Here is a 26,702-nt window from a genome sequence, read left to right on the forward strand (position 1 = left end):
TGTTAGTAGAAGTTTCTACGCAATCCGTGGTGGAGGGTACATAAGCTTCGGCCTGGCCGAACTTACGGCCGTATATACTTGTTTCTCCTGGAAACATCATCACTATGAAGGCGGTATAGTTGTTGCAGCTGCTGCTAGAACAAAAGTAAAACACATAAAATGCATATAAAACTTAAAAGTAATTTAACAAATTATGAGGACAAGACAACAGAGACTGAAACAGCAAAAAAAAACAACACAATGCAAGAATAATCACGAGGAAGGAATTGCATAAGCCTAAGGATACAAGTTTTTGACTAGCACAACAATATTGTAAAACATGCGAGTAGAAATGCGGTTATATCGTACAGTGGGCCGATAACATGCGTTTTAAGGGCCTCCATTTTTATTGCTCTGTGGAAATCCCAAGAACATTTATGATTTATCGGGCGATACATATGTATTCGAGATACAGGACAATTTGAGTAATATTTACAATGTTTGCTATTCAGCAGTGGCGACTTTACAAGGATATTGGTTAAATCTCGCCAAAATATGTGGTCAATTGTGGGTTGTGATATATTATTTGGGCAATTCGGGCGATATTTCCACAAGTCGGAGGTTTATTGAAAATTCGACCATTCTGTGGAAGGTTTGGCATTACAGTGTGTAGGATATGACTACGATATGGAATTACGATCACAGAATTTTGTGTAAAATGTGGGTATTTTGGCCATATTTGATCAAGAAGACACACTTAAATAACATATTAAATGAATTCTCTGTGGAAACTATTGAGTCAATTGGAGGAAACTCGCATTGAAAATGGGTCTAAAATATGAAACATTCGACCATATTTCCCCTACTCTGGCGTACATATAAATGGGAGCTATATCTAAATATGAATCGATTTTGACCAAATTTGACATGCATAGTTAGAATAATAATCCTGCTATCTTAGCAAAAAACGTAAATGGGAGAATAATTTTGGCCTCCGTGGTTATATGGGTATAAATCGGGCGAAACATATAAATGGGAGTTATATCTAAATCTGAACCGATTTCAACCAAATATGGCACACTTAACGATACTATTAAACGTACTCCTTATGCAAAATTTGAAGCAAACCAGGGCAAACCTCTGGCTTTTGAGGCCATATGAGTCTAAATCGGGCGAAAGATATATATGGGAGCTATATCTAAATCTGAACTGATTGTAACCAAATTTAGCACACTGAATGATACTCTTCAACGTACTCCTTGTGCACAATTTGAAGCAAATCAGGGCAAAACTCTGGGAGCTATATCTAAAACTGAACCGATTTCAACCAAATTTAGCACAATTAACAATACTATCAAACGTACTCCTTGTGCAAAATTTGCAGCAAATCAGAGCAAAAATTTGGCTTTTGATGCCATATAAGTTCAAATCCGACAAAAGATATATATGGGGGCTATATCTAAATCTGAAGCGATTTGACTGATATTTTGCATATCTTACGAAAGACGCAAAATATTTGGCTGCCCGAAATTTTGTGGAAATACGTTGATAAATACGTTTGCGACCAGATTGATGATAAATATATATGGCAGCTATATCTAAATCTGAACCGATTTTTTTCAAAATCAATAGCGATTGTACATATATATTCTGGGTCGTGGCCGTTTTGAGCCAATGTAAAACTCTGTGCCAAATTTGAGGACGTTGGCGTTACATACAAATGCACAAACTTATTATACCCTGTACCACAGTAGTGGTGAAGGGTATAACAAACGTTTGGAAAACGGGTATGGCAAACGTTTTTCTTTTCTTGCCGCTTTTTACTACACCCTCAAAAAATCGCTTCTACAACATATACCCCAAACACATTTTGCTTCAAGTATATATATTTTCAGGATTGGTCCAAACAAAATATTGTTTGTTTTGTTCAAGCATATTATGTTTCACCTTAGGGCATACTATAAGCATATTATATTTACAAACATTTTATGTCCCAAACATAATATGTTCTGACATATTAACATATATGTCCCAAACATGTTATGCTAGTTTATGAGCATTATATGCTTGCACTTAAAAATATTGTGTTAAAAAAATTTGAGTTCCAAACATATAATTTTTACATCAAAACATATGAAAAACAGGCTTTTTCGTCCGTGTACATCTTTCAAGAAGCGCAAACCTTTATAACCAAAAAAAAAATTTTTGTTACAAAATTTTTATTTTTTTAATAAAAAAAAACCTTTTTTTATTCCAAAATCATAAAATGTGTGATTTAGGACAAACAATTTCCATTGTACATAAAAGTAATACTTGGACCACACAGTGGTCCCCTATACTGTGATCATAGAAAATCTCATTTTAAGCATACGATAGAAACCTACCCAGTGACTGTTTCGGATCTGTTTAGATTTAGAGGACACAAGTCTTTTTTACAACACCTATCCAATTCGAAATATATCGCCTATTTCGCTTATATTCAAACCCGTCGTCACTTCACAGGTTTGCTTTACTGTTCTCCAAACTCCTCATCATTGTTACTCTCTACTGATAAATGACGTTGCTACTGACATTAATGCTGGAGCAAACGAACAATCGTGGTGGTAACCAAATTCTCTGGCATTCGTGAAATGTGTAATCAGAGCAGCACAAAGTGTAAGACGACAGCATTGTTTGTCACATTGGATTACATTTGGCAGTGTAATGTCTTTAGCCCAAATGTCGCAATTTTTAAATTTGCAACTTCCAACACGAAGCAGCTACATGTAACTATGTATACCAGATGCTCCCGACAGCACACACCACCACATACTAAACAAGGACCTGCAAAAATTGTCAAATTTTTATTCTATTTTACAAACTAATATTTTTAATGTTGTTGTTCATGTTTTTTGGCTATCGTCATTGTTGCAAACAACCAACATATTCAACTAACAGCGTGAGGGGTGGAAAACTTTATTTAAAAAGGCCTTTATAATAATCTCCATAGAAGTTGGAGGTCATAGTAACTTTGGTATTTCAAACCACAGTTAGCAGAATTCTACCAAATATGGTAGATTTTTTACTGATTAGTAGATTGGTCGAATTATTGATGTTTAGGTGGATTTTGCAAAATATTCCTATAAAATATTTTATAGTCATATCGTTCTGACAAAATTTTATAAAGAAATAAAATTTGTATTATGGGTTTTTGAGAGTCGAATTTGCCTCGTTTTTTGGGAGGTGAAAATCTTCTATAGAAATATGGACTTAAAATTTTGTAAAATTTTTCTATGAAAATAAAATTTTGACAAAATTTTCTATGAAAATAAAATTTTGACAAAATTTTCTATGGAAATAAAATTTTGACAAAATTGTCTATGGAAATAAAATTTTGACAAAATTTTCTATGGAAATAAAATTTTGAGAAAATTTTCTATAAAAATAAAATTTTGACACAATTTTCTATGCAAATATAATTTTGACAAAATTTACTTTGAAAATAAAATTTTGACAAAATTTACTTTGGAAATAAAATTTTGAGAAAATTTTCTATAAAAATAAAATTTTGACAAAATTGTCTATGGAAATAAAATTTTGACAAAATTTTCTATGGAAAAAATTTTGAGAAAATTTTCTATAAAAATAAAACTTAGACACAATTTTCTATGGAAATAAAATTTTGAGAAAATTTTCTATAGAAATAAAATTTTGACAAAATTGTCTATGAAAATAAAATTTTGACAAAATTTTCTATGGAAATAAAATTTTGACAACATTTTCTATGGGAATAAAATTTTGACAAAATTGTATATGGAAATAAAATTTTGACAAAATTTTCTATGGAAATAAAATTTTTACAAAATTTTTCTATGAAAATAAAATTTTGACAAAATTTTCTATGGAACTAAAATTTTGAGAAAATTTTCTATAAAAATAAAATTTTGACACAATTTTCTATGGAAATAAAATTTTGAGAAAATTTTCTATAGAAATACAATTTTGACACAATTTTCTATGCAAATATAATTTGACAAAATTTTTTATGAAAATAAAATTTTGACAAAATTTTCTATGGAATTAAAATTTTGACAAAATTTTTTATGGAAATAAAATTTTGACAAAATTTTCTATGGAAATAAACTTGTGACAAAATTTTCTATGGAAATAAAATTTCGACAAAACTTTCTATGGAAATAAAATTTTGACAAAATTTTTTATGGAAATAAAATTTTTACAAAATTTTCTATGCAAATATAATTTTCACAAAATTTACTATGGAAATAAAATTTTGACAAAATTTTCTATGAAAATAAAATTTTCACAAAATTTTCTATGGAAATAAAATTGTGACACAATTTTCTATGGAAATAAAATTTTGAGAAAATTTTCTATAGAAAAAAAAATTGAGAAAATTTTCTATGGAAATAAAATTTTGACAAAATTTTCTATGCAAATAAAATTTTGAGAAAATTTTCTATAGAAAAAAAATTTGAGAAAATTTTCTATAGAGATAAAATTTTGACACAATTTTCTATGCAAATATAATTTTGACAAAATTTTCTATGGAAATTAAATTTTGACACAATTTTCTATGGAAATAAAATTTTTACAAAATTTTCTATGCAAATAAAATTTGGACAAAATTTTCTATGCAAATAAAATTTTCACAAAATTTTCTATGGAAATAAAATGTTGACAAAATTTTCTAGGAAATGAAATTTTGAGAAAATTTTCTATGGGAATAAAATGTTGACACAATTTTCTATGGAAATAATATTTTGAGAAAATTTTCTATAGAAATAAAATTTTGAGAAAATTTTCTATAGAAATAAAATTTTGACACAATTTTCTATGCAAATATAATTTTGACAAAATTTACTATGAAAATAAATTTTTTTACAAAATTTACTATGGAAATAAAATTTTGACAAAATTTTCTATAGATACAACATTTTAACAAAATTTTCTATGAAAATACAATTTTCACAAAATTTTCTATAGAAATAAAATGTTGACAAAATTTTCTATGGAAATAAAATTTTGACAAAATTTTCTATAGAAATAAAATTTTAAAAGAAGTTTCTATAGAAATAAAATTTTAAAAAAATGTTCTATTGACATAAAATTTTGACAACATTTTCTAAAGAAATAAAATTTTCACAAAATCTTCTATAGAAATAAAATGTTGACAATATTTTCTATGGAAATAAAATTTTGACAAACATTTCTATAGAAATAAAATTTTGACAAAATTTTCTATAGAAATAAAATTTTGACAAAATTTTCTATAGAAATAAAATTTTGACAATATTTTCTATGGAAATAAAATTTTGACCAAAATGTCGATAGAAATAAAATTTTGACAACATTTTCTATAGAAACATGTCCTTTGAACTGAGCACATGTTGTGCCCTAAAGTGTAAATTTAGTCCATCAATGACAAACCCATGTTAAAGTGACCATACTTTTTAACCAGTACTGGGTTTAGTCCATACATACCAGGGACTAGACTTGTACAGGTCCTGGGGTTGATCCATTTCATTGGTCCATATTGGTCATTAATTACAGAGTATCTGATATGTATTGCAAGCAACGTGCGTGCAAGCAACTTGCTTGCAAGTTGCTTCCATTTCTAAAAGTCGCCTGGCAGCTGACAGATTTATTCCAGTGGCAGTTAACCCTTTCACTACCGATGTCCACTTAGAAGGACATTCGAAAAAGACACCAAATTCTAGTTTTCCACTTAGTTTCGATTTATTTCTTGATGTTGTTTTAAAGTAGAGGCTTTAATCTAAATAAGCTATAAATATTTTCTATATCGGTGAGCACTAAATACATTTTTATAAACTTCTTTAACAATAAACGAAAAATATGAACTTTTGAGACAATTCTTCTTCTGTATGTTTTTAGTAAATGGACATTCATACAAAAACTATAGCTGATACTTTTTCGGGAACTTTTTTTGTATTTTTTCTCACACTTTGAAAGATATTATAGGCCAAATAGAGCTTATTTTCCTAAGGCCATTAGGTCACAATTCAAGAATCAAGTTTTTAGAACAAGTTCATATAGCTCTTGAAGTAACTGAGGTAGGTTCTCAAAATGACAATTTTTGTTCTACATGCTGTTAGTACTAGTAAAAACAGATGAAAAATTAAAGTTTCTAACATCAGGTTTATTTCGGCAGTGAAAGGGTTAATTTTATTGTTTACAATTTTACAAAAGCATTCACAAAATAAAGTGATTCGTGAAGGAATTTAATAAAGGCCCCATAAACTCGATATCTCATATGTGTCACTCTACTGTGCATTTGTTTGTTAGCAGCTTTTGTTAGATTTGGCTTAAAACAGACCATCATCATTCAGATGGCATTTATATTCATTTGATATTTACACTATTCTGTAGAGTTCTTGTATATCCGTCCTCCTTTAGTTCTTGTCGAAGATCTTAGTCAGGTTTTGCTGGTAAAGTTCTGTCATTTTCACTGAATACTTCATGCCACCATCACTTTATGGAAGGAAGACAAACCAACCATCTAATAAATGAGATTAAGACTTTGTGTACAGTGTTATTTTAGAAACACCTAATTGAACTGTTGAAAACATTACAGGTGAAGACGACATCCACAAATGGGATTTAACTTTAAAATGGGTTACATTCCTTTCAGACTTAACAATTTGAACAAATGTTCCAAAAGTATGAAGATATTATATTAAATTGATTGTTTCAGATCTGCGAAACTGAGATGATGCGAAAAAAAAACTATGTATCTAAGCAAAACACTGAGCTTCGAAAACAGTCGATTGGGTTCCTAATCGGGTATGATGTGGAAGTAGTGCACATTTCGATTATTTGCAATGTCTTTTACATGGGCCTTGGTTGATTTAAATAAAGAAATTTAGAACAACAAAATCACCCATTTTACTTTTTGTTAATCTGGTTAATCCGTTCCATCTTCCTTGTGAGAATTGTCTTTTCGACTTTAAAATTTCGATTTTCAAAATTTGAAAATGTCTGCTTTTCTAGATTTCAATTTAAAACAAGTAGGCCGAACACAACCCAAGTAATTCGACTTCTTAGCGTTGTCTTTTAAATTGGATGTTAGTCAATATGGAGTCTATGTTAGACAAAAACAAGTATATACGGCCGTAAGTTCGGCCAGGCCGAAGCTTATGTACCCTCCACCATGGATTGCGTAGAAACTTCTACTGAAGCCGATGGCAAGGTATCTTAAAACTTCCTAACACTGTAATATATGCCACATAGTCCATACGTGGTATATATTAAACTAAAAAAGGCCGATTAAATACGTATATAATTAAGTTTAAAGATTCTATAGAAATAAGATTTGACAACATTTTCTATAGAAGTAAAATTTTGACAAAATTTTCTATAGAAATAAAATTTGGAAAAAATTTTTTTATAGAAATAACATTTTGACAAAATTTTCTATAGAAATAACATTTTGACAATGTTTTCTATAAAAATAAAATTTTGGTAGATTATTTTTGGCTCGAGTGGCAACCATGATTATGAACCGATATGGACCAAGTTTTGTGTGTTTGAGGATCGGCTATATATAACTATAGACCGATATGGACCAATTTTGGCATGGTTATTAACGGCCTTATACTAACACCACGTTGCAAATTTCAACCTGATCGGATGAATTTTGCTCCACCAAGAGGCTCCGGAGGACAAATCTGGGGATCGATTTGTATGGGGGCTCTATATAATTATGGATCGATATGGACCAATTCTTGCATGGTTGTTAGAGACCATATACTAATACAATGTACCAAATTTCAATCGGATCGGATGAATTTTGCTCCTCTAAGAGGCTCCGGAGGTCAAATCTGGGGATCGGCTTATATGGGGGCTATATATAATTATGGACCGATGTGGACCAATTTTTGCATGGTTGTTAGATACCATATACTAACACCATGTACCAAATTTCAGCCGGATCGGATAAAATTTGCTTCTCCTAGGGCAATCGCAAGCCAAATTTGGGGGTCCGTTTATATGGGGGCTATACGTAAAAGTGGACCCATATGGACCAATTTTTGCATGGTTGTTAGAGACCATATACTAACACCATGTACCAAATTTCATCCAGATCGGATGCAACTTGCTTCTCTTAGAGCAATCGCAAGCCAAAGTTGGGGGTCCGTTTATATGGGGGCTATACGTAAAAGTGGACCGATATGGCCCATTTCCAATACCATCCGACCTACATCAATAACAACTACTTGTGCCAAGTTTCAAGTCGATAGCTTGTTTCGTTCGGAAGTTAGCGTGACAACAGACGGACGGACGGACGGACGCACATGCTCAGATCGACTTAGAATTTCACCACGACCCAGAATATATATACTTTATGGGGTCTTAGAGTAATATTTCGATGTGTTACAAACGGAATGACAAAGTTAATATACCCCCATCCTATGGTGGAGGGTATAACAAGTAAGGAAAGTCTAAAGTCGGGCGCGGCCGACTATATTATACCCTGCACCACTTTGTAGATCTAAATTTTCGATACCATATCACATCCGTCAAATGTGTTGGGGGCTATATATAAATGTTTGTCCCAAATACATACATTTAAATATCACTCGATCTGGACAGAATTTGATAGACTTCTACAAAATCTATAGACTCAAAATTCAAGTCGGCTAATGCACTAGGGTGGAACACAAAAATTGGCCTCTGTGGTCATAAGAGTGTAAATCGGGCGAAAGGTATATATGGGAGCTATATCTAAATCTGAACCGATTTCAACCAAATTTGGCACGCATAGCTACAATGCTAATCCTACTCCCTGTGCAAAATTTCAATTAAATCGGAGTAAAAGATTGGCCACTGTGGTCATATGAGTGCGAATCGGGTGAACGATATATATAGGAGCTATAGCTAACTCTGAACCGATTTCAATAAAATTTGGCACACTTGACTACACTACTAATTGTACTCCTAGTGCAAAATTTCAACCAAATTGGGGTAAAACTCTGGCTTCTGGGACCGTATTAGTCCATATCGCGCGAAAAATATATATGGGAGCTATGTCTAAATCTGAACCGATTTCAATAAAATTTGGCACACTTGACTGTAGTACTAATTGTTCTTCTTGTGCAAAATTTTAAGCAAAATAGGGTAAAACGCTGGCTTCTGAGGCCATATAAGTCCATATCGGGCGAAATATATATATGGGGGCTATATCTCAATCTGAACCGATTTCAACCAAATTTAGCACGCATAGCTACAATTCTAATTCTACTCCCTGTGCAAAATTTCAACTAAATCGGAGCAAAAAATTGGCCCCTATGGTCATATGAGTGTAAATCGGCCGAAAGCTATATATTGGAGCTATATCTAAATCTGAACCGCTTTCAACCAAATTTGGCACGCATAGCTACAATGCTAATTCTACTCCCTGTGCAAAATTTCAACCAAATTGGGGTAAAACTCTGGCTTCTGGGACCGTATTAGTCCATATCAGGCGAAAGATATATGGGTGCTATATCTAAATCTGAAACGATTTCAATAAAATTTGGCTCACTTGACTATAGTACTAATTGTTCTTCTTGTGCAAAATTTTAAGCAAAATAGGGTAAAACGCTGGCTTCTGGGGCCATATAAGTCCATATCGGGCGAAATATATATATGGGAGCTATATCTCAATCTGAACCGATTTCTTCCAAAATCAATAGGGTTCTATTCTGAGCCAAAACACATACTTGTACCAAATTTGAAGTCTATTGGACTAAAACTGCGACCTGGACTTTTGCCAAAGACACCATGTGTCTATCTCGTCTCCTTCTGGGTGTTGCAAACATATGCACTAACTAATAATACCCTGTTCCACAGTGTGGCACAGGGTATAAATAGAGATTAGATACCTGCCCTACGGGAAATTGGTGTAAATCGTAGCTACAGTTTATCGCAAGTTTTCAATGTTCATATAATTTATTAATTTGTTTATTCCCTTTATATTAAAGGTTTATTGGATTCAAACATTTACTTAAATACAATTATTATAATAAATAATACTAGTACAGCCTGGCCCGCTTCACTGCTTCTTCCGAAGCATATTTGTATGAACATTTTACGATATCTTACGGTATGGTCACACTGGAAAAATATTTGACAAAAGTCAAAAAAGAATTCGTCACCACAGTCAAACCAGCAAACATATTCACTCATATTTGAAATATAATACCACAATGGGAGTGTTTTCCTAAATCGGTATCCAGATATTTCAAATGGTCTGGTAAAATGTTTGACACTCATTTTGGTCAAATATTTGCCTAGTATGACCATACCTTTAGTCAACCATATCCTTCCATAGCTGAACACAAATTCAAAAAAATTTAACTTTTTTAAAGAGAAGGAGGGTAAGGCAAATTCTGGCACAAAAAGTCAGGAGAGAGTGTTCCTTTCTTACCATTTTTTCAATTATGTTCTGTGTTCAAGTCGTTGGACCTCCTCTTCTACATTTCTTGTGAATTTCAAACAAGCACGACAAGGGGAGACCCCCTTTTCCCGACCAAATATCACAAAATCAGGTACTCCATAAACATTTCATAACTCGACCAGGTTCTCCGTAAATATCCATTAAGTTGGAGAATTTTAGTTTTTTTCACTGTAAAAAATTCGGACAAATGGGAAGTCCCCAACCCTGACCAAATATCGAAAAATAAAGTAGCGGATCTTTGTATGTTTGGGAGCCACCATGGTGCAATGGTTAGCATGCCCGCCTTGTATACACAAGGTCGCGGGTTCGATTCCTGCTTCGACCGAACACCAAAAAGTTTTTCAGCGGTAGATTATCCCACCTGAGTAATGCTGGTGACATTTCTGAGGGTTTCAAAGCTTCTCTAAGTGGTTTCACTGTAATGTGGAACGCCATTCGGACTCGGCTATAAAAAGGAGGTCCCTTGTCGTTGAACTTAACATGGAATCGGGCAGCATTCTGTGGTAAGAGAGAAGTTCACCAATGTGGTATTACAATGGACTGAATAGTCTAAGTGAGCCTGATACATCGGGCTGCCACATAACCTAACCTTGTCTAGATGCCCCCTACAACTTTCATTCAAATTTTCAACGAAATCGTATAATTTTGGTTCAATTTTCAAAAAGTCAGAAAGAGGGAAGTCAACCCCCTCCTTACACCGACCAAATATTAAAAAAGTCAGGTACCCCGTATGCATTTCATTACCTCACCACGGGTTCTCTGGGAATCTCAAGTAAAATCAGAGAATTTTAGTTTTTGCACTGTACTTACAAAAAGTCGGGCAAAGGGGAGGTCCCCCTCCCCGATCAACTATCGCAAAATAAAGTAGCGGATCTTTGTCTAGACATCACCCCTAACCTTCCTTGAAAATTTCACCCAATTATGAAAAAGTTGGGCAAGGGGAAGGTCCCCTCCCCGACCATATATCAAAAAATGAGGTACCCTATTTTCACCACATGATCACCCTCTACGTTCTCCTAACATTTAAAGTAAATCGGATCAGTCGTTTCCGAACTTACCTTGAAAGCACGGGAAATCAAATCTTGGGATCGGTTTATACGGGAGCTACACAGAAAAAAATTAAAATGAACTATCTCATGCGCAAATTGAACTAAATTGTATTTCAAATTTTGAGATTCATTAAATTAACGAAAATTTTTCGACATTTTTGGATTTTTAATTACCATTTACGCAATTCATCTTTCTCGAAAAGAAACAAGTATATACGAAGGTAAGTTAGGCCAGGCCGAATCTTATGTACCCTCCACCATGGATTGCGTAGAAACTTCTACGAAAGACTGTCATCCACAATCGAATTAATTGGGTTGTGGTACCTTAAAACTTCTTAACATCGTTTTCTAAATTGTGAGTTAGTCCATACGTGGTATATATTATATTATTATCGATATGGACTTTTGCACGGAACGTAGAGAGCCAGAATTGAAATATGGGGGTCGCTTATATATGGGCTATATACAATTATGAACTCGATATGGACCAATTTTTGTGTGATTGTATAACTATAGGCCGATATGGACCTAGTTAGGCATAGTTGTTAACGGCCATATACTAGCACAATGTACCAAATTTCAACTGACTCGGATGAAATTTGCTCCTCCAAGTGGCTCCAAAAACAAATCTCGGGATTGGTTTATATGGGGGCTATATATGATTATGGACCGATATGGCCCACTTTTGGCATTGTTGTTAAATATACTAACATCACGTACCAAATTTCAACCGAATCGAATGAATTTTGCTCTTCCAAGGGGCTCTGGAGGTCAAATCTGGGGATCGGTTTATATGGGGGCTATATAATTATGGACCGATTTCGACCAATTTTTCCATGGGTGTTTGAGGCCATATACTAACATCACGTACCAAATTTCAACCGAATCGAATGAATTTTGCTCTTCCAAGGGTCTCCGCAGGTCAAATCTGGGGATCGGTTTATATGGGGACTATATATAATTATGGACCGATGTAGACCAATTTTTGGTTTGGTTGGCTGATAAGTCCCCGGTCTAACAAAGAAAAACACATTTTTTTGTCAAAATTCGTTTTTATTACTCAACATAGTTCCCTTCAAGAGCGATACAACGATTATAACGACCTTCCAATTTTTTGATACCTTTTGGTAGTACTTCTTCGGTTTTGCCTCAAAATAGACCTCAGTTTCGGCAATCACCTGTTCATTGCAGCCAAATTTTTTCCCTGCGAGCATCCTTTTGAGGTCTGAGAACAAGAAAAAGTCGCTGGGGGCCAGATCTGGAGAATATGGTGGGTGGGGAAGCAACTCGAAGCCCAATTCATGAATTTTTGCCATTTTTCTCAATGACTTGTGGCACGGTGCGTTGTCTTGGTGGAACAACACTTTTTTCTTCTTCATATGGGGCCGTTTTGCCGCGATTTCGACCTTCAAACGCTCCAATAACGCCACATAATAGTCACTTTTGATGGTTTTTCCCTTCTCAAGATAATCGATAAAAATTATTCCATGCGCATCCCAAAAAACAGAGCCCGGAATTTTGAGTCTTTCCACGCTTCGGAGAAGGTTCACCGGACGCTGTCCACTCAGCCGACTGTCGATTGGACTCAGGAGTGTAGTGATGGAGCCATGTTTCATCCATTGTCACATATCGACGGAAAAACTCGGGTGTAGTACGAGTTAACAGCTGCAATCACCGCTCAGAATCATCAACACGTTGTTGTTTTTGGTCAAATGTGAGCTCGCGCGGCACCCATTTTGCACAGAGCTTCCGCATAGCCAAATATTGATGAATGATACGACCAACACGTTCCTTTGATATCTTTAAGGCCTCTGCTATCTCGATCAACTTCATTTTACGGTCACTCAAAATCATTTTGTGGATTTTTTTGATGTTTTCGTCGGTAACCACCTCTTTCGGGCGTCCACTGCGTTCACCGTCCTCCGTGCTCATTTCACCACGCTTGAATTTTGCATACCAATCAATTATTGTTGATTTCCCTGGGGCAGAGTGCGGAAACTCATTATCAAGCCAAGTTTTTGCTTCCACCGTATTTTTTCCCCTTCAGAAAACAGTATTTTTATCAAAACACGAAATTCCTTTTTTCCATATATTTTTTTTTACAATAACAAAAGTTGCTTCACAAAAGACGCTCTATCTCACAAACTAATTGACTTATAGACGTCAAATTTTGACACGAATCATTTGAAGGTTGATAAATAATAATAATATGCATTTAATACTAGCGACGCCATCTATGTGTCACTTATCAGCCAACCTGTTACCTAGATCGACTCAGATCTATATTAATTATATAAATTAATTTAAAATTTTCTTCTATAAATCAAAAAGGTTTTTCCTTAATTTGAGGAACTTTCGATTGACTTCAACGAAATACGACGGTGAGGGGTTTAAATTAAAGTAAGGACGATTGCTAACCTACCCTGAACCTTAGTATTGTGGCCAAATTTATATAATTAGTTTTACGTAAACATTACTATGTCAATTAGGTTTTATTTGCGACAAAATAAAAGTTACTTAATTACGGAATTTGTTTCCTTAATGCTCAAAGGGGTCTCTTTTCAATGTGTCCAAAAAAATAACGAGAAAATTTAATATCTTCAAAACTTTGTTTATAGTTGACCAACACTAAATTGTAATGCTGGTTTGTGGTTCGTTGGATGCTTTTAGTTACAATATACAAATATAGAAAAAAATATGCATACAAATTAGGGACATATTTAATTAGTTTTATGCAGTTTTTCTCTGCTCAAGCATTGGATAAATACCGTTTTTTGTTTGTTCTACTAAATGAAATATTTTAATTTTACCTCCATCTAATTGTAATTCAAATGTGTAATTATTTATCGTTTTTATGCAATTTCTGGCAAACGGAATATGACAACAAAACAAAAACAAATCTAATTATTTTATTTTATTTCATAGCATCGTTTTATTTTTTTATATTTCTGTTATTTTGCAGGTTGTAATCGAACGTATTATGGTGACACGGGATTGACATATTCACTGGAATTGCATCGACCCAAACAGGATCGTTTGCCATACATTTGTCAACTGACATTTACAGCAGCTGGTGGACAACATGGTGATGTGGTTCAGGTAATTGGAATTATATTTGAGTTATAGGTTGGGAAACCCGACCGATCTTTGTAATATTTCATTTTTATTGGCGTAGTTATATTGGCAAAAATGATTTGCTATCAAATAAAAATTTTATTTAAATAAACACCATGATTAAATACAAATGACAGTTCCTTTAGGCATATTTACAGTGAACAAGTATAAGTTCGAAGCGACCGAATCTTAACCCTTTGACTACCGATGTCCACTTAGGAGGACATTAGAAACCGACTCCAAACTCTGTTTCTCCACTTAGTTTCGATTTATTTCTCGATGTTATTTTAAAGAAGAGACTTTCATCTAAAATAACTTTAAATATTTTCCATATTGGCGAGCACTAAAATACATTTTTATACCCTCCACCATAGGATGGGGGGTATATTAACTTTGTCATTCCGTTTGTAACACATCGAAATATTGCTCTAAGACCCCATAAAGTATATATATTCTGGGTCGTGGTGAAATTCTGAGTCGATCCGAGCATGTCCGTCCGTCCGTCCGTCTGTTGAAATCACGCTAACTTCCGAACGAAACAAGCTATCGACTTGAAACTTGGCACAAGTAGTTGTTATTGATGTAGGTCAGATGGTACTGGAAATGGGCCATATCGGTCCACTTTTACGTATAGCCCCCATATAAACGGACCCCCAAATTTGGCTTGCCGATACTCTAAGGAAAGAAAATTTCATCCGATCCGGCTGAAATTTGGTACATGGTGTTAGTATATGGTCTTTAACAACCATGCAAAAATTGGTCCACATCGGTCCATAATTATATGTAGCCCCCATATAAACCGATCCCCCGATTTGGCTTGCGAGGCCTCTAAGAGAAGCAAATTTCATCCTATCCGGCTGAAATTTGGTACATGGTGTTAGTATATGGTCTCTAACATCCATGCAAAAATTGGTCCACATCGGTCCATAATTATATATAGCCCCCATATAAACCGATCCCCCGATTTGGCTTGCGAGGCCTCTAAGAGAAGCAAATTTCATCCGATCCGGCTGAAATTTGGTACATGGTGTTAGTATATGGTCTCTAACATCCATGCAAAAATTGGTCCACATCGGTCCATAATTATATATAGCCCCAATATAAACCGATCCCCCGATTTGGCTTGCGAGGCCTCTAAGAGAAGCAAATTTCATCCGATCCGGCTGAAATTTGGTACATGGTGTTAGTATATGGTCTCTAACATCCATGCAAAAATTGGTCCACATCGGTTCATAATTATATATAGCCCCCATATAAACCGATCCCCAGATTTGACCTCCGGAGCCTCTTGGAAGACCAAAATTCACCTGATTCAGTTGAAATTTGGTACATGGTGTTAATATATGGCTTCAAACTCCCATGCAAAAATTAGTCGGTATCGGTCCATAATTATATATAGGCCCCATATAAACCGATCCCCAGATTTGACCTCCAGAGCCCGTTGAAAGAGCAAAATTCATCTGATTCAGTTGAAATTTGGTACGTGGTGTTAATATATGGCCTCAAACTCCCATGCAAAAAGTGGTCGATATCGGTCCATAGTTATATATATGCCCCATATAAACCAATCACCAGATTTGACCTCCGGAGCCTCTTGGAAGACCAAAATTCATCTGATTCAGTTGAAATTTTGTACGTGGTGTTAATATATGGCCTCAAACTCCCATGCAAAAATTGGTCGGTATCGGTCCATAATTATATATAGGCCCCATATAAACCGATCCCCAGATTTGACCTCCAGAGCCCGTTGTAAGAGCAAAATTCTTCCCATTCGGTTGAAATTTGGTACGTGATGTTAGTATATGGTATCCAACAACCATGCAGGAATTGGTTCCTATCAGTCCATAATTATATATAGTTCCCATATAAACCGATCCCCAGATTTGACCTCCGGTGCCTTTTGGAGAAGCAAAATTCATCCGATCTGCTTGAAATTTGGTACGTGGTGATAGTATATGATATTTAATAACCATGCCAAAAGTGGTCCATATCAGTCCATAATCATATATAGCCCCATATAAACCGATCCCAAGATTTGGTTTTGGAGCCTCTTGGAGGAGCCAATGTACCAAGCCAAATCATCCGAGTGAGTTGAAATTTGGTACATTGTGCTAGTATATGGTCGTTAAAAACCATGCCTAACTAGGTCCATATCGGTCTATAGTTATATATATCCCTCAGATAAATCGATTTCCAATCACACAAAAATTGGTCCATATCAAGTTCATAATTCTATATAGCCCCCATATAAGCGACCCCCATATTTCAATTCTGGCTCTCTACGTACCGTGCAAAAAGTCCATATCGATTCGTAATTATTTGTAGACTTAACTATACATAACTTTTTTGTCTAATATATACCACGTATGGACTAACTCTCAATTTAGAAAACGATGTTAAGAAGTTTTAAGATACCACAACCCAAGTAATTCGATTGTGGATGACAGTCTTTCGTAGAAGTTTCTACGCAATCCATGGTGGAGGGTACATAAGATTCGGCCTGGCCGAACTTACGGCCGTATACACTTGTTATAAACTTTGGAAACTTGTTATAAACTTTTTTTTAACAATAAACGAAAAATACGACCATTTTCCACTATTTTTTCACTGTATATCTCTAGTAAATGGATATTCATACAAAAATTATAGCTTATGTTATTTCGGGTTCTTTTCTGTATTTTTGCTCATACTTATAGGCCAAATAGGGCTTATTTTGGTAAAGCCATTTGGTCACAGATCAATAGTCATGTTTTCAAAACATACACATGTAGCTCTTGAAGTATTTGAGATAGGTCCTCAAAATTACAATTTTGTTCTACATGCTGTTAGTACAAATAAAAACAGACGAAAAATTAAACTTATATAGAATGCCAGGTGGATTTGATCACAGATATTCTCCTTAGCAGATGATTTCAAATTGTAATCTTCCCGAAGATACAATTAAAGTTTCTACATATGGAGGCTACATCAGATTTTGGATTTATGTAAGAACCAGTTATATTTGAATTTTAGAGGAATATCTCTAAATATTTCATCTCATGAAAATCTAATAGAATAACGTCTTTCACATGATTTGAAATCTAAATTCTATAGATGTTTACCCGCATAACTCGAATGAGCACAAGGAGTAAACTTGGGAATTTATACTTCTAGTTTCATGCAATTTAGATGCGTCTTCTATTCCCTCAAGAAGTTAGATGGGGAGACCGGTGTATATTAGAGGTGTGCACGTGAGTAATATTTTGCTCACGCACACTCACGACGGAGAAATCTTATTCACGCACGAAGTTTTTTGGTAGGACTCACGGACACTCACGCACGAAAATCTTTTAAATGTCATGACTCACGAAAAATATCGTGACTCACGAAAAATGTCGAGACTCACGAAAAATGTCGAGACTCACGAACAATTTTATGGTAATTTACCTATAGAACCTGACTGAAAACATGAGTATGATTAAAATCGAGAGCGTTATAAAACTCTTAACACCTAGGATGTCACTAAAATTATAAATGAATTCAACTCCTAAGCATTTTATGTTCGTAAGCGGGATTATTTTCGTGAGCGTGTTTTTCTGAAATTCGTTATTCACGCACGCTCACGAAGATATTATTTTCGTGAATCACGCACACTCACGCCGTTGCCCTCAGCGTGAGTCACGAAAATTTTCGTGAGTCACGACAATTTCGTGTAACGTGCACACCTCTAGTGTATATTAGGATTATATAGATTTATAAATTCACGACGATGGGATAAAAAGTGTGGTGTTTACATGCCCAATAATTCAAAACGGGAGATCAGTACGTATGGTTGCCAAACTATAGACCGCGGTCGGTCTATATGGATGGGGTCTATGTAAAAAAGAACCGATACGCACCATGTTCGACACACCTCTTTGTGGACCTAATGAATTTCTAGATTTCCAGTTTCAGGCAAATCGCATGAAAATTGCAGCATATAGGTGCTCAACACCCTAAATCGGGGGATCGGTTTTTATGGGAACTATATCAAAACTAGACTGGTGTACACCATATTCGTCACATCTCTTTGTGGACCTAAAATACCCCCAGATTTCATATTTTGAAGCAAATCGGAAAAAAGTATGGTGTTGGGAAGCTCAAGAAGCCAAATCTGGAGATCCGTCTATATGGAGCTTATACCAAAACGTGGACCGATACACATCACATTCGTCCCAACTCTTTGTGGACCTAAAATGCCTTTAAATTTCGAATTTCATCCAAATCGTATACTAATTGTCGACTCTAGACGCTGAAGAAGTCAAATCGGGAGATCGGTCTATATGGGGGTTATACCAAAACGTGGACCGATACACATCATATTCGGCACACCTCTTTGTGGACATAAAACATGTCTAGGCTTTGTATTTCAGACAAATCGGATGAAAATTATGGTGTCTAGACGCTCTAGAAGTCAAATCGGAAGATCGATATACATGGGGGCTATCCCAAAACCTGGATCGAAACACACCACATTCGGCACACCTCTTTGTGTACCTAGCGATATTTTAGATTTCCAATTTCAGGATAATCGTATGACAAACCCATGTTAATGTGAACGGTCCCTTTGATACGTTTTGACCAGAACTGAGACTCGTCCATACATACCAGGAACTGGTCATGTACCAGTCCTGGGGACAGGACTTGGCGAAAAAGGGTTTCGCCAGTGTGCGTTAAAAATGAAGCGAGGAACTTCCTGTCCTGTTAAAGTGTCCATGGTCTGCGGCCGAAATATTTGTCAGGCCAAGTCTTCTATAATTTCTTTAGGACATTTGCGCCATAACATTCAGCATTTAAAGGGTGGTTAAAATTTCAAGGGCCGATGTTGATTTTGAATAAAACACAAACTATTTAGGAAATTATTGTAATTTTATTTTATTATGATATATTAGTATTACTCAATTATGTATGGAACAAAATATCGGCCAAATGGGCGCCGCGACCTCGGTGGCACACCTTCATCCGATGGTCCAAATTTTCGATGACGCTGAGGCATAATGGAGGTTCTATGCCGTTAATGTGCCGAATTTTCTCATCCTTTAGCTCTTGAATTGTTGCTGGCTTATCGACATACATCTTTTCTTTCAAATAACCCCAAAAAAAGTCAAACGGTGTCAACTCACATGATCTTGGCGGCCAATTGACATCGCCATTACGTGAGATAACACGGCCATTGAATTCGTTGCGCAAGAGAGCCATTGTTTCGTTAGCTGTTTGGCAAGTGGCACCGTCCTGCTGAAACCACATATCATCCACATCCATATCTTCCAATTCGGGCCATAAAAAGTTCGTTATCATCCCACGATAGCGAACACCATTCACAGTAACTGCCTGACCGGCCTTATTTTGGAAAAAATACGGTCCGATGATGCCGCCAGCCCATAAACCGCACCAAACAGTCACTCTTTGTGGATGCATTGGTTTTTCGACAATCACTCTTGGATTCTCATTCGCCCAAATGCGGCAATTCTGTTTATTGACGAATCCACTGAGGTGAAAATGTGCCTCATCACTGAAGATGATTTTCTTCGAAAATTGATCATCCACTGTTGCTATTTCTTGGAATCATTTAACACGTTGTTGGATTGTGTATCTCTCCATGGTTCAAATTGAGTAAGTCTGAAATAGAGAAATGTCAAATAAAATTCGGAAAAAACTTGGCGTTGGTTCTCACCATTACAATTGGCTGGCCTAGAGTTCTGGTAACTAATCGAAGGTGTACATTTTCTGCTGACCTCTTTGGCAAGTAAACCCGATCATTTCGACTTCTCATCGGAGAAAACCAAAGTCGGTAACTGCACCCTCAAAAAAAATCGCTTCTTTAACATATGTTCCAAACATATTTTGCAGGAAGCACATATATTATTGCATACTGCCGAAACATTAATATGTTTGTTTTATGTGAACATATTATATGTTTGGAAGCATTTTGAGCCAAAAATATTATATGCTTGGAAGAATTTTTCCCAAACACGATTGTGCTCATTCCCTAACATACTCGTAATTTTCACTTCCACGAAATTTTTTAGTTATTGGAACCTTTCTCTGTAATACAAATAATGTTGAAGAAATTATTCACTTTTATAATTTTTTTAAATTTTACCTTTCGCCTGCACGGAGAATCGAACCGAGGACCATACAGTTTGTAAGCCAACACACTATCCACTGGGCTACGTAGCTGTTATAGTCACCAGTAGATAATTATCGTTTTAAGTTACATTTATATAGCATAGTTTGCAGCGCCCACGAGCCCATGCAAACATAACATTTTTTAACAGAAACATACATTTGTTTGCCACGTGGAGCAGTGGTTAGCATGTCTGCCTTGCATGCAAAGGGTCGTGGGTTCAATCCCTGCTCCGACCGAACATTTTTTTTGTTTTTTTTTTTTTTAATTTACACATTTATATTTATACTATATTAATTTTTTTAAATGAAACATCGAAATGTGCGTTATTAAAGATTTATAGTCAGTAACAGTGCTTGATATAAACGAAATTGAATGATTTTTGGATAAAATATTATTTTTTATTGCAAAAATAACAATCTTGTAATAAAAAACTGTTTTTGTACAAAACTTTAAAATTTGAAAGGAATTCAAAAACTAACAAAAGAAGAACGTGGAGTCGAGTATAAACATACATACATAATTTTATAATATAAACATAAATTTATTTAGGAGTGAACAGTTTTTTACTAGCAGTTAACACCATCGCTCTAAAATTCCTTTTATTTTTCTTTAATAATTCATTTTAAAGAAAATAAACTTTTTAAATTGTTTTAGCTGTAAAAGTCGAACTTAATGCCCGCTTTTATATTTGATGGTGTCCGTCAACTCCTCGTGGACTACTTTTTAATAAAGAGAAACTAAACTTTGTTTTTTTACATTTTACTGTGTAATTTTTCACTATTTCCTCCTTATTTCATTTTACCGTCCCAACTCTAAAAAGAGTATAGTGCCCTTTCGTTATTTTTATGAAGACCCCTGATTTCTTTTAACGAACCAAGAAAAAAATAATGCCAAAATGATAAACAAAACACATGTCCACACATACATAAAATGCTGCTCTCAAGGCGAAAACATAAGCTGTTTGTTTTTCAAATGTCTATTCTCTTGGTTCAGAATGTATATTCTCGTTATTCAAATTAAATAATATTTAGACTTAAACATATCAAATTTTTGGCCTTATCATAAAACAGTTTTCCGAAACAACATACAAGCAGTTTCACAGAAATTTTTCTCTTTTGACTCTTTTGCTGTGTTATGTTGATATCTTTCGTCAACTCTCCCGGTTTCCATCTCTATTTCTCTCTATACTCTCTCTGTCGCTTTGAATAAAATATCACAACATATGTATGTTTAGTTGAAATTTGTAAATTTATATATGTTTGTATTCACACATATGATTTTTATGAAACATTCATGCCCCAAACATAATATATTCTAACATATTAACATAGATGTCCCAAAAATTTAGTGTTAGTTTAGGAAAATTACATGTTCGCACTTAAATATATTGTGGTTTAAAATCGTGCCCGAAACACATTTTGTTTATATCGGAACATATGAAAAACATATTTTTCTAACAGTGTGGCCACTTTCGTGCCAGCGATTCAATTACTTGGGTCTTTTCAGTACATTTTTTTTTGTTTGTGAATCGGTGAGCTCTTGCATTTTATGAAACTTTAGTCTAATTTTTGGCTAGTTCAAGCTCATTTTTCAATATGTGTTGCTTTCGTTCTCGCAATTTGTTCAGCATACGAGCAAGTTTTCATCAATGCGGCGTGGATTTCGATAAAAATCTGGCCTTTACTTTTCGGATCATTTCTGGTGCTGTTACCAGTTTGTTTCTATCACTTTTTGGACACAGTCCAACACGAGAAACAAAAGAATTATTCAAATTGAAATGGTGGAGTGCTCTAATGATAGTCACTTGTTGGTCTCCACCTAAATATAAATTCCACCACGGATAACTTTATTTCGGAATGCAACATGTCAAAATGCTTTTGTAAGCTTTTAAATAATAAAATTAACTGTCACTGGAATAAATCTCTCCGCAGTCAGACGGGTGCTTTAGAAATTATAGCAATAGCCACCCTTTCCTTATTCGCTATGGTGAAAGACGATTAGTGGATTTTAATCTGCATCAAAAGTCGATTTTAATCAACATCAAGCAAAATCATGTTGGCTGACATGAAAAATCAATTTATGGCGATTTTTTTGGGATACACTACCAAAATCCGATTAATGATTATAAAAAAACCTAAACAGTGGATTAATATAAAAATATATTATCAACTTTCCTATCGCAAGAGAAATTATGTCATTTAATGTCTATCAGTATTGGTAGTTAAGACGGAAATTTACTGCCACCTACATTCATCCACTTGGAATCTTGAACTCAGTTTTCTTTCATCCATTTCACCTGAACCACATTGTTGTCTATTATTACCTATTTTGCTGCTCCATTTCCCACCAGGTAATGGATATACAATTGAACCATAGTAGACTGTCGGTCCCATTGAGCCTGCCAGATGGGGGGAAACATGAATTTGCAGCCATTCGACGAACTAGTGGGAGTGATGAAGAATTTTCTTTCTTTTTTTGTTGGCCTTATATTATTGCCAACATTTATTGCTGGATACTCTGCTCGTTATCGTATATCACTGAGTTGATAGGTGACTGAAGGTACAAGGACATTTACTTTTACCTTGTCAAGGATATGAAAAGTCAATATAAATTCAACGATTCCATGGAATACATTTTTAATGTGACAACTAGGTCGTAATGGTAATGGCAATGGAAAGTGTTAAGAGAACACCTAACTATATAATGAAGAGAGCTACATTGGCTTGGAGGAAAGGGAAACGAGTGCAGTAAAGTGATTATATCATGCAAGAACTTTAATGGGAAAATATATCAATAATGAATTATTTCATTTTCTTTTTTACTTGTTCCTTGTCGTGGAAGCTCTACTGCAATGTAACTTAAGTAAGGATTTATATGAGACCGTTGTATGTCTTTGTTTTTATACCCTCTACCATAGGATGGGGGTATATTAACTTTGTCATTCCGTTTGTAACACATCGAAATATTGCTCTAAGACCCCATAAAGTACATATATTCTGGGTCGTGGTGAAATTCTGAGTCGATCTGAGCATGTCGGTCCGTCCGTCCGTCCGTCTGTTGAAATCACGCTAACTTCCGAACGAAACAAGCTATCGACTTGAAACATGGCACAAGTAGTTGTTATTGATGTAGGTCGGATGGTATTGCAAATGGGCCATATCGGTCCACTTTTACGTATAGCCCCCATATAAACGGACCCCCAAATTTGGCTTGCGATTGCTCTAAGAGAAGCAAATTTCATCCGATCCGGCTGAAATTTGGTACATGGTGTTAGTATATGGTCTCTAACAACCATGCAAAAATTGGCTCACATCGGTCCACTTTTACGTATAGCCCCCATATAAACCGACCCCCAAATTTGGTTTGCGATTGCTCTAAGAGAAACAAATTTCATCCGATCCGGCTGAAATTTGGTACATGGTGCTAGTATATGGTCTCTAACACCCACGCAAAAATTGGTCCATATCGGTCCATAATTATATATAGCCTCCATATAAAGCGATCCCCAGACTTGGCTTCCGGAGGCTCAAAGAGAGACAAATTTCATCCGATCCGGCTGAAATTTGGTGCATGATGTTGGTATATGGTCTCTAACAACCACGCGAAAATTGGTCCATATCGGTCCATAATTACATATAGCCCTCATATAAACCGATCTCCAGATTTGGTTTGTGGAGCCACTAAGAGAAGCAAATTTCATCCGATCCGCTTTAAATTTGGAACATGGTGTTAGTATAAAGTCTCTAACAACCGTGCCAGAATTGGTCCATATCGGTCCATAATTATATATAGCCCCCATATAAACCCTTCTCCAGATTTGACCTCCGGAGCCTATTGAAGGAGCAAAATTCATCCGATCCGGTTAAAATTTGGAACGTGGTGTTAGTATATGGCCGCTAACAACCATTCAAAAATTGGTCCATATCGGTCTATAGTTATATATAGCCGATCCCCAATCATACAAAAATTGGTCCATATCGGTTCATAATCATGGTTGCCACTCGAGCCAAAAATAATCTACCAAAATTTTATTTCTATAGAAAATTTTGTCAAAACTTTATTTCTATAGAAAATTTGGTCAAAATTTTATTTCTATAGAAAATTTTGTTAAAATTTTATTTCTATAGAAAATTTTGTTAAAATTTTATTTCTATAGAAAATTTTGTCAAACTGAATTATATCTGTATTTAATCGGTCTTTTTAATTTAATATATACCATGTATGCACTTACTTATAATTTAGAAGACGGTGTTAGAAGGTTTTAACCCTGGACAGTCATCCTTCGTCAAAATGACGACACGTAATTTCATTTTCGATTTAAAATGCATTTTAGTCGATTGGGAAATGATAACTTTGAGTAATACTTATTCAGGAATTTTATGATTTTTTGTTTTATACTAATTAAAAACAAATTGAATAAGAAAATAAACTCAGTTTTAAATTATGGCGTCATGAAATGAGCCGCAGTCAAAATGACGAAGGATGACGTTAGTGTATAAAAAATAAGGATGACTTTCCAAGGTTAAGATACCTTGCCATCGGCAAGTGTTGCCGCAACCCAAGTAATTCGATTGTGGATGACAGTGTTTAGAAGATGTTTCTACGCAATCCATGGTGGAGGGTACATAAGCTTCGGCCTGGCCGAACTTACGGCCGTATATACTTGTTATTTAAATAAATTCTAATTAATATAATTCATCTAAATTCAATAGATTCGTTCTTGTAGGTCATGAAGTGATTATCAGACAGACCTTGCAAATTTACCTGAATAAATCTCGGTTCATTATAAAAAATTTATTCTTTATGTTCAAACCAATTTCGACTTCTATATATCTCTCACTTCTCACTATAAGATCTATTTAGCTCTCACCACTTTCTCTTCTGTAAAACAAATAATGTCGAAACAAATATATATCATAAAGTATTTGTATACCCTCCACCATAGGATGGGGGTATATTAACTTTGTCATTCCGTTTGTAACACACCGAAATATTGCTCTAATACCCCATAAAGTATATATATTCTGAGTCGTGGTGAAATTCTGAGTCGATCTGAGCATGTCCGTCTGTTGAAATCACGCTAACTTCCGAACGAAACAAGTTATCGACTTGAAACTTGGCACAAGTAGTTGCTATTGATGTAGGTCGGATGGTATTGCAAATGGGCTATATCGATCCGGCTGAAATTTGGTACATGGTGTTAGTATATGGTCTCTAACAACCATGCAAAAATTGGTTCATATCGGTCCACTTTTACGTATAGCCCCCATATAAACGGACCCCCAAATTTGGCTTGCGATTGCTCTAAGAGAAACAAATTTCATCCGATCCGACAGAAATTTGGTACATGGTGTCAGCACATTATCTTTAACAACCATGCAAAAATTGGTCCACATAGGTCCATAATTATATATAGTCCCCATATAAACCGATCCCCCGATTTGACCTCCGGAGCCTCTTGGAAGACCAAAATTCATCTGATGCAGTTGAAATGTGGTACGTGGTGTTAATATATGGCCTCAAACACCCATGCAAAAATTGGTCGAAATCGGTCCATAATTATATATAGCCCCATATAAACCGATCCCCAGATTTGACCTCCGGTGCCTTTCGGAAAAGCAAAATTCATCCGATCTGGTTGAAATTTTGTACGTGATGGTAGTATATGATATTTAACAGTCATGCCAAAAGTGGTCCATATCGGACCATAATCATATATAGCCCCCATGGTTAGGTTAGGTGGCAGCCCGATGTATCAGGCTCACTTAGACTATTCAGTCCATTGTGATACCACATTGGTCCATATCAAGTTCATAATTGTATATGGCCCCCATATAAGCGACCTCCATATTTCAATTCTGGCTCTCTACCACGTATGGACTAACTCACAATTTAGAAAACGATGTTAAGAAGTTTTAAGATACCATAACCCAAGTAATTCGATTGTGGATGACAG

General features: G+C 35.1%; 1 protein-coding gene across 1 annotated transcript in view; it reads left to right on the forward strand.

Annotated features, from left to right (window-relative positions):
• LOC142233787 (uncharacterized) overlaps positions 1-26,702 on the forward strand; it is a 200,879-nt gene that overhangs the window by 17,653 nt on the left and 156,524 nt on the right. The window contains exon 2 of the mRNA XM_075304817.1: positions 14,447-14,583. Within this exon, the coding sequence (XP_075160932.1) occupies positions 14,447-14,583 (137 nt within the window). The remainder of the gene's footprint in view (positions 1-14,446; positions 14,584-26,702) is intronic.

This window comes from Haematobia irritans, chromosome 4 (assembly GCF_050003625.1).
Source record: "Haematobia irritans isolate KBUSLIRL chromosome 4, ASM5000362v1, whole genome shotgun sequence".
NCBI lineage: Eukaryota > Metazoa > Arthropoda > Insecta > Diptera > Muscidae > Haematobia > Haematobia irritans.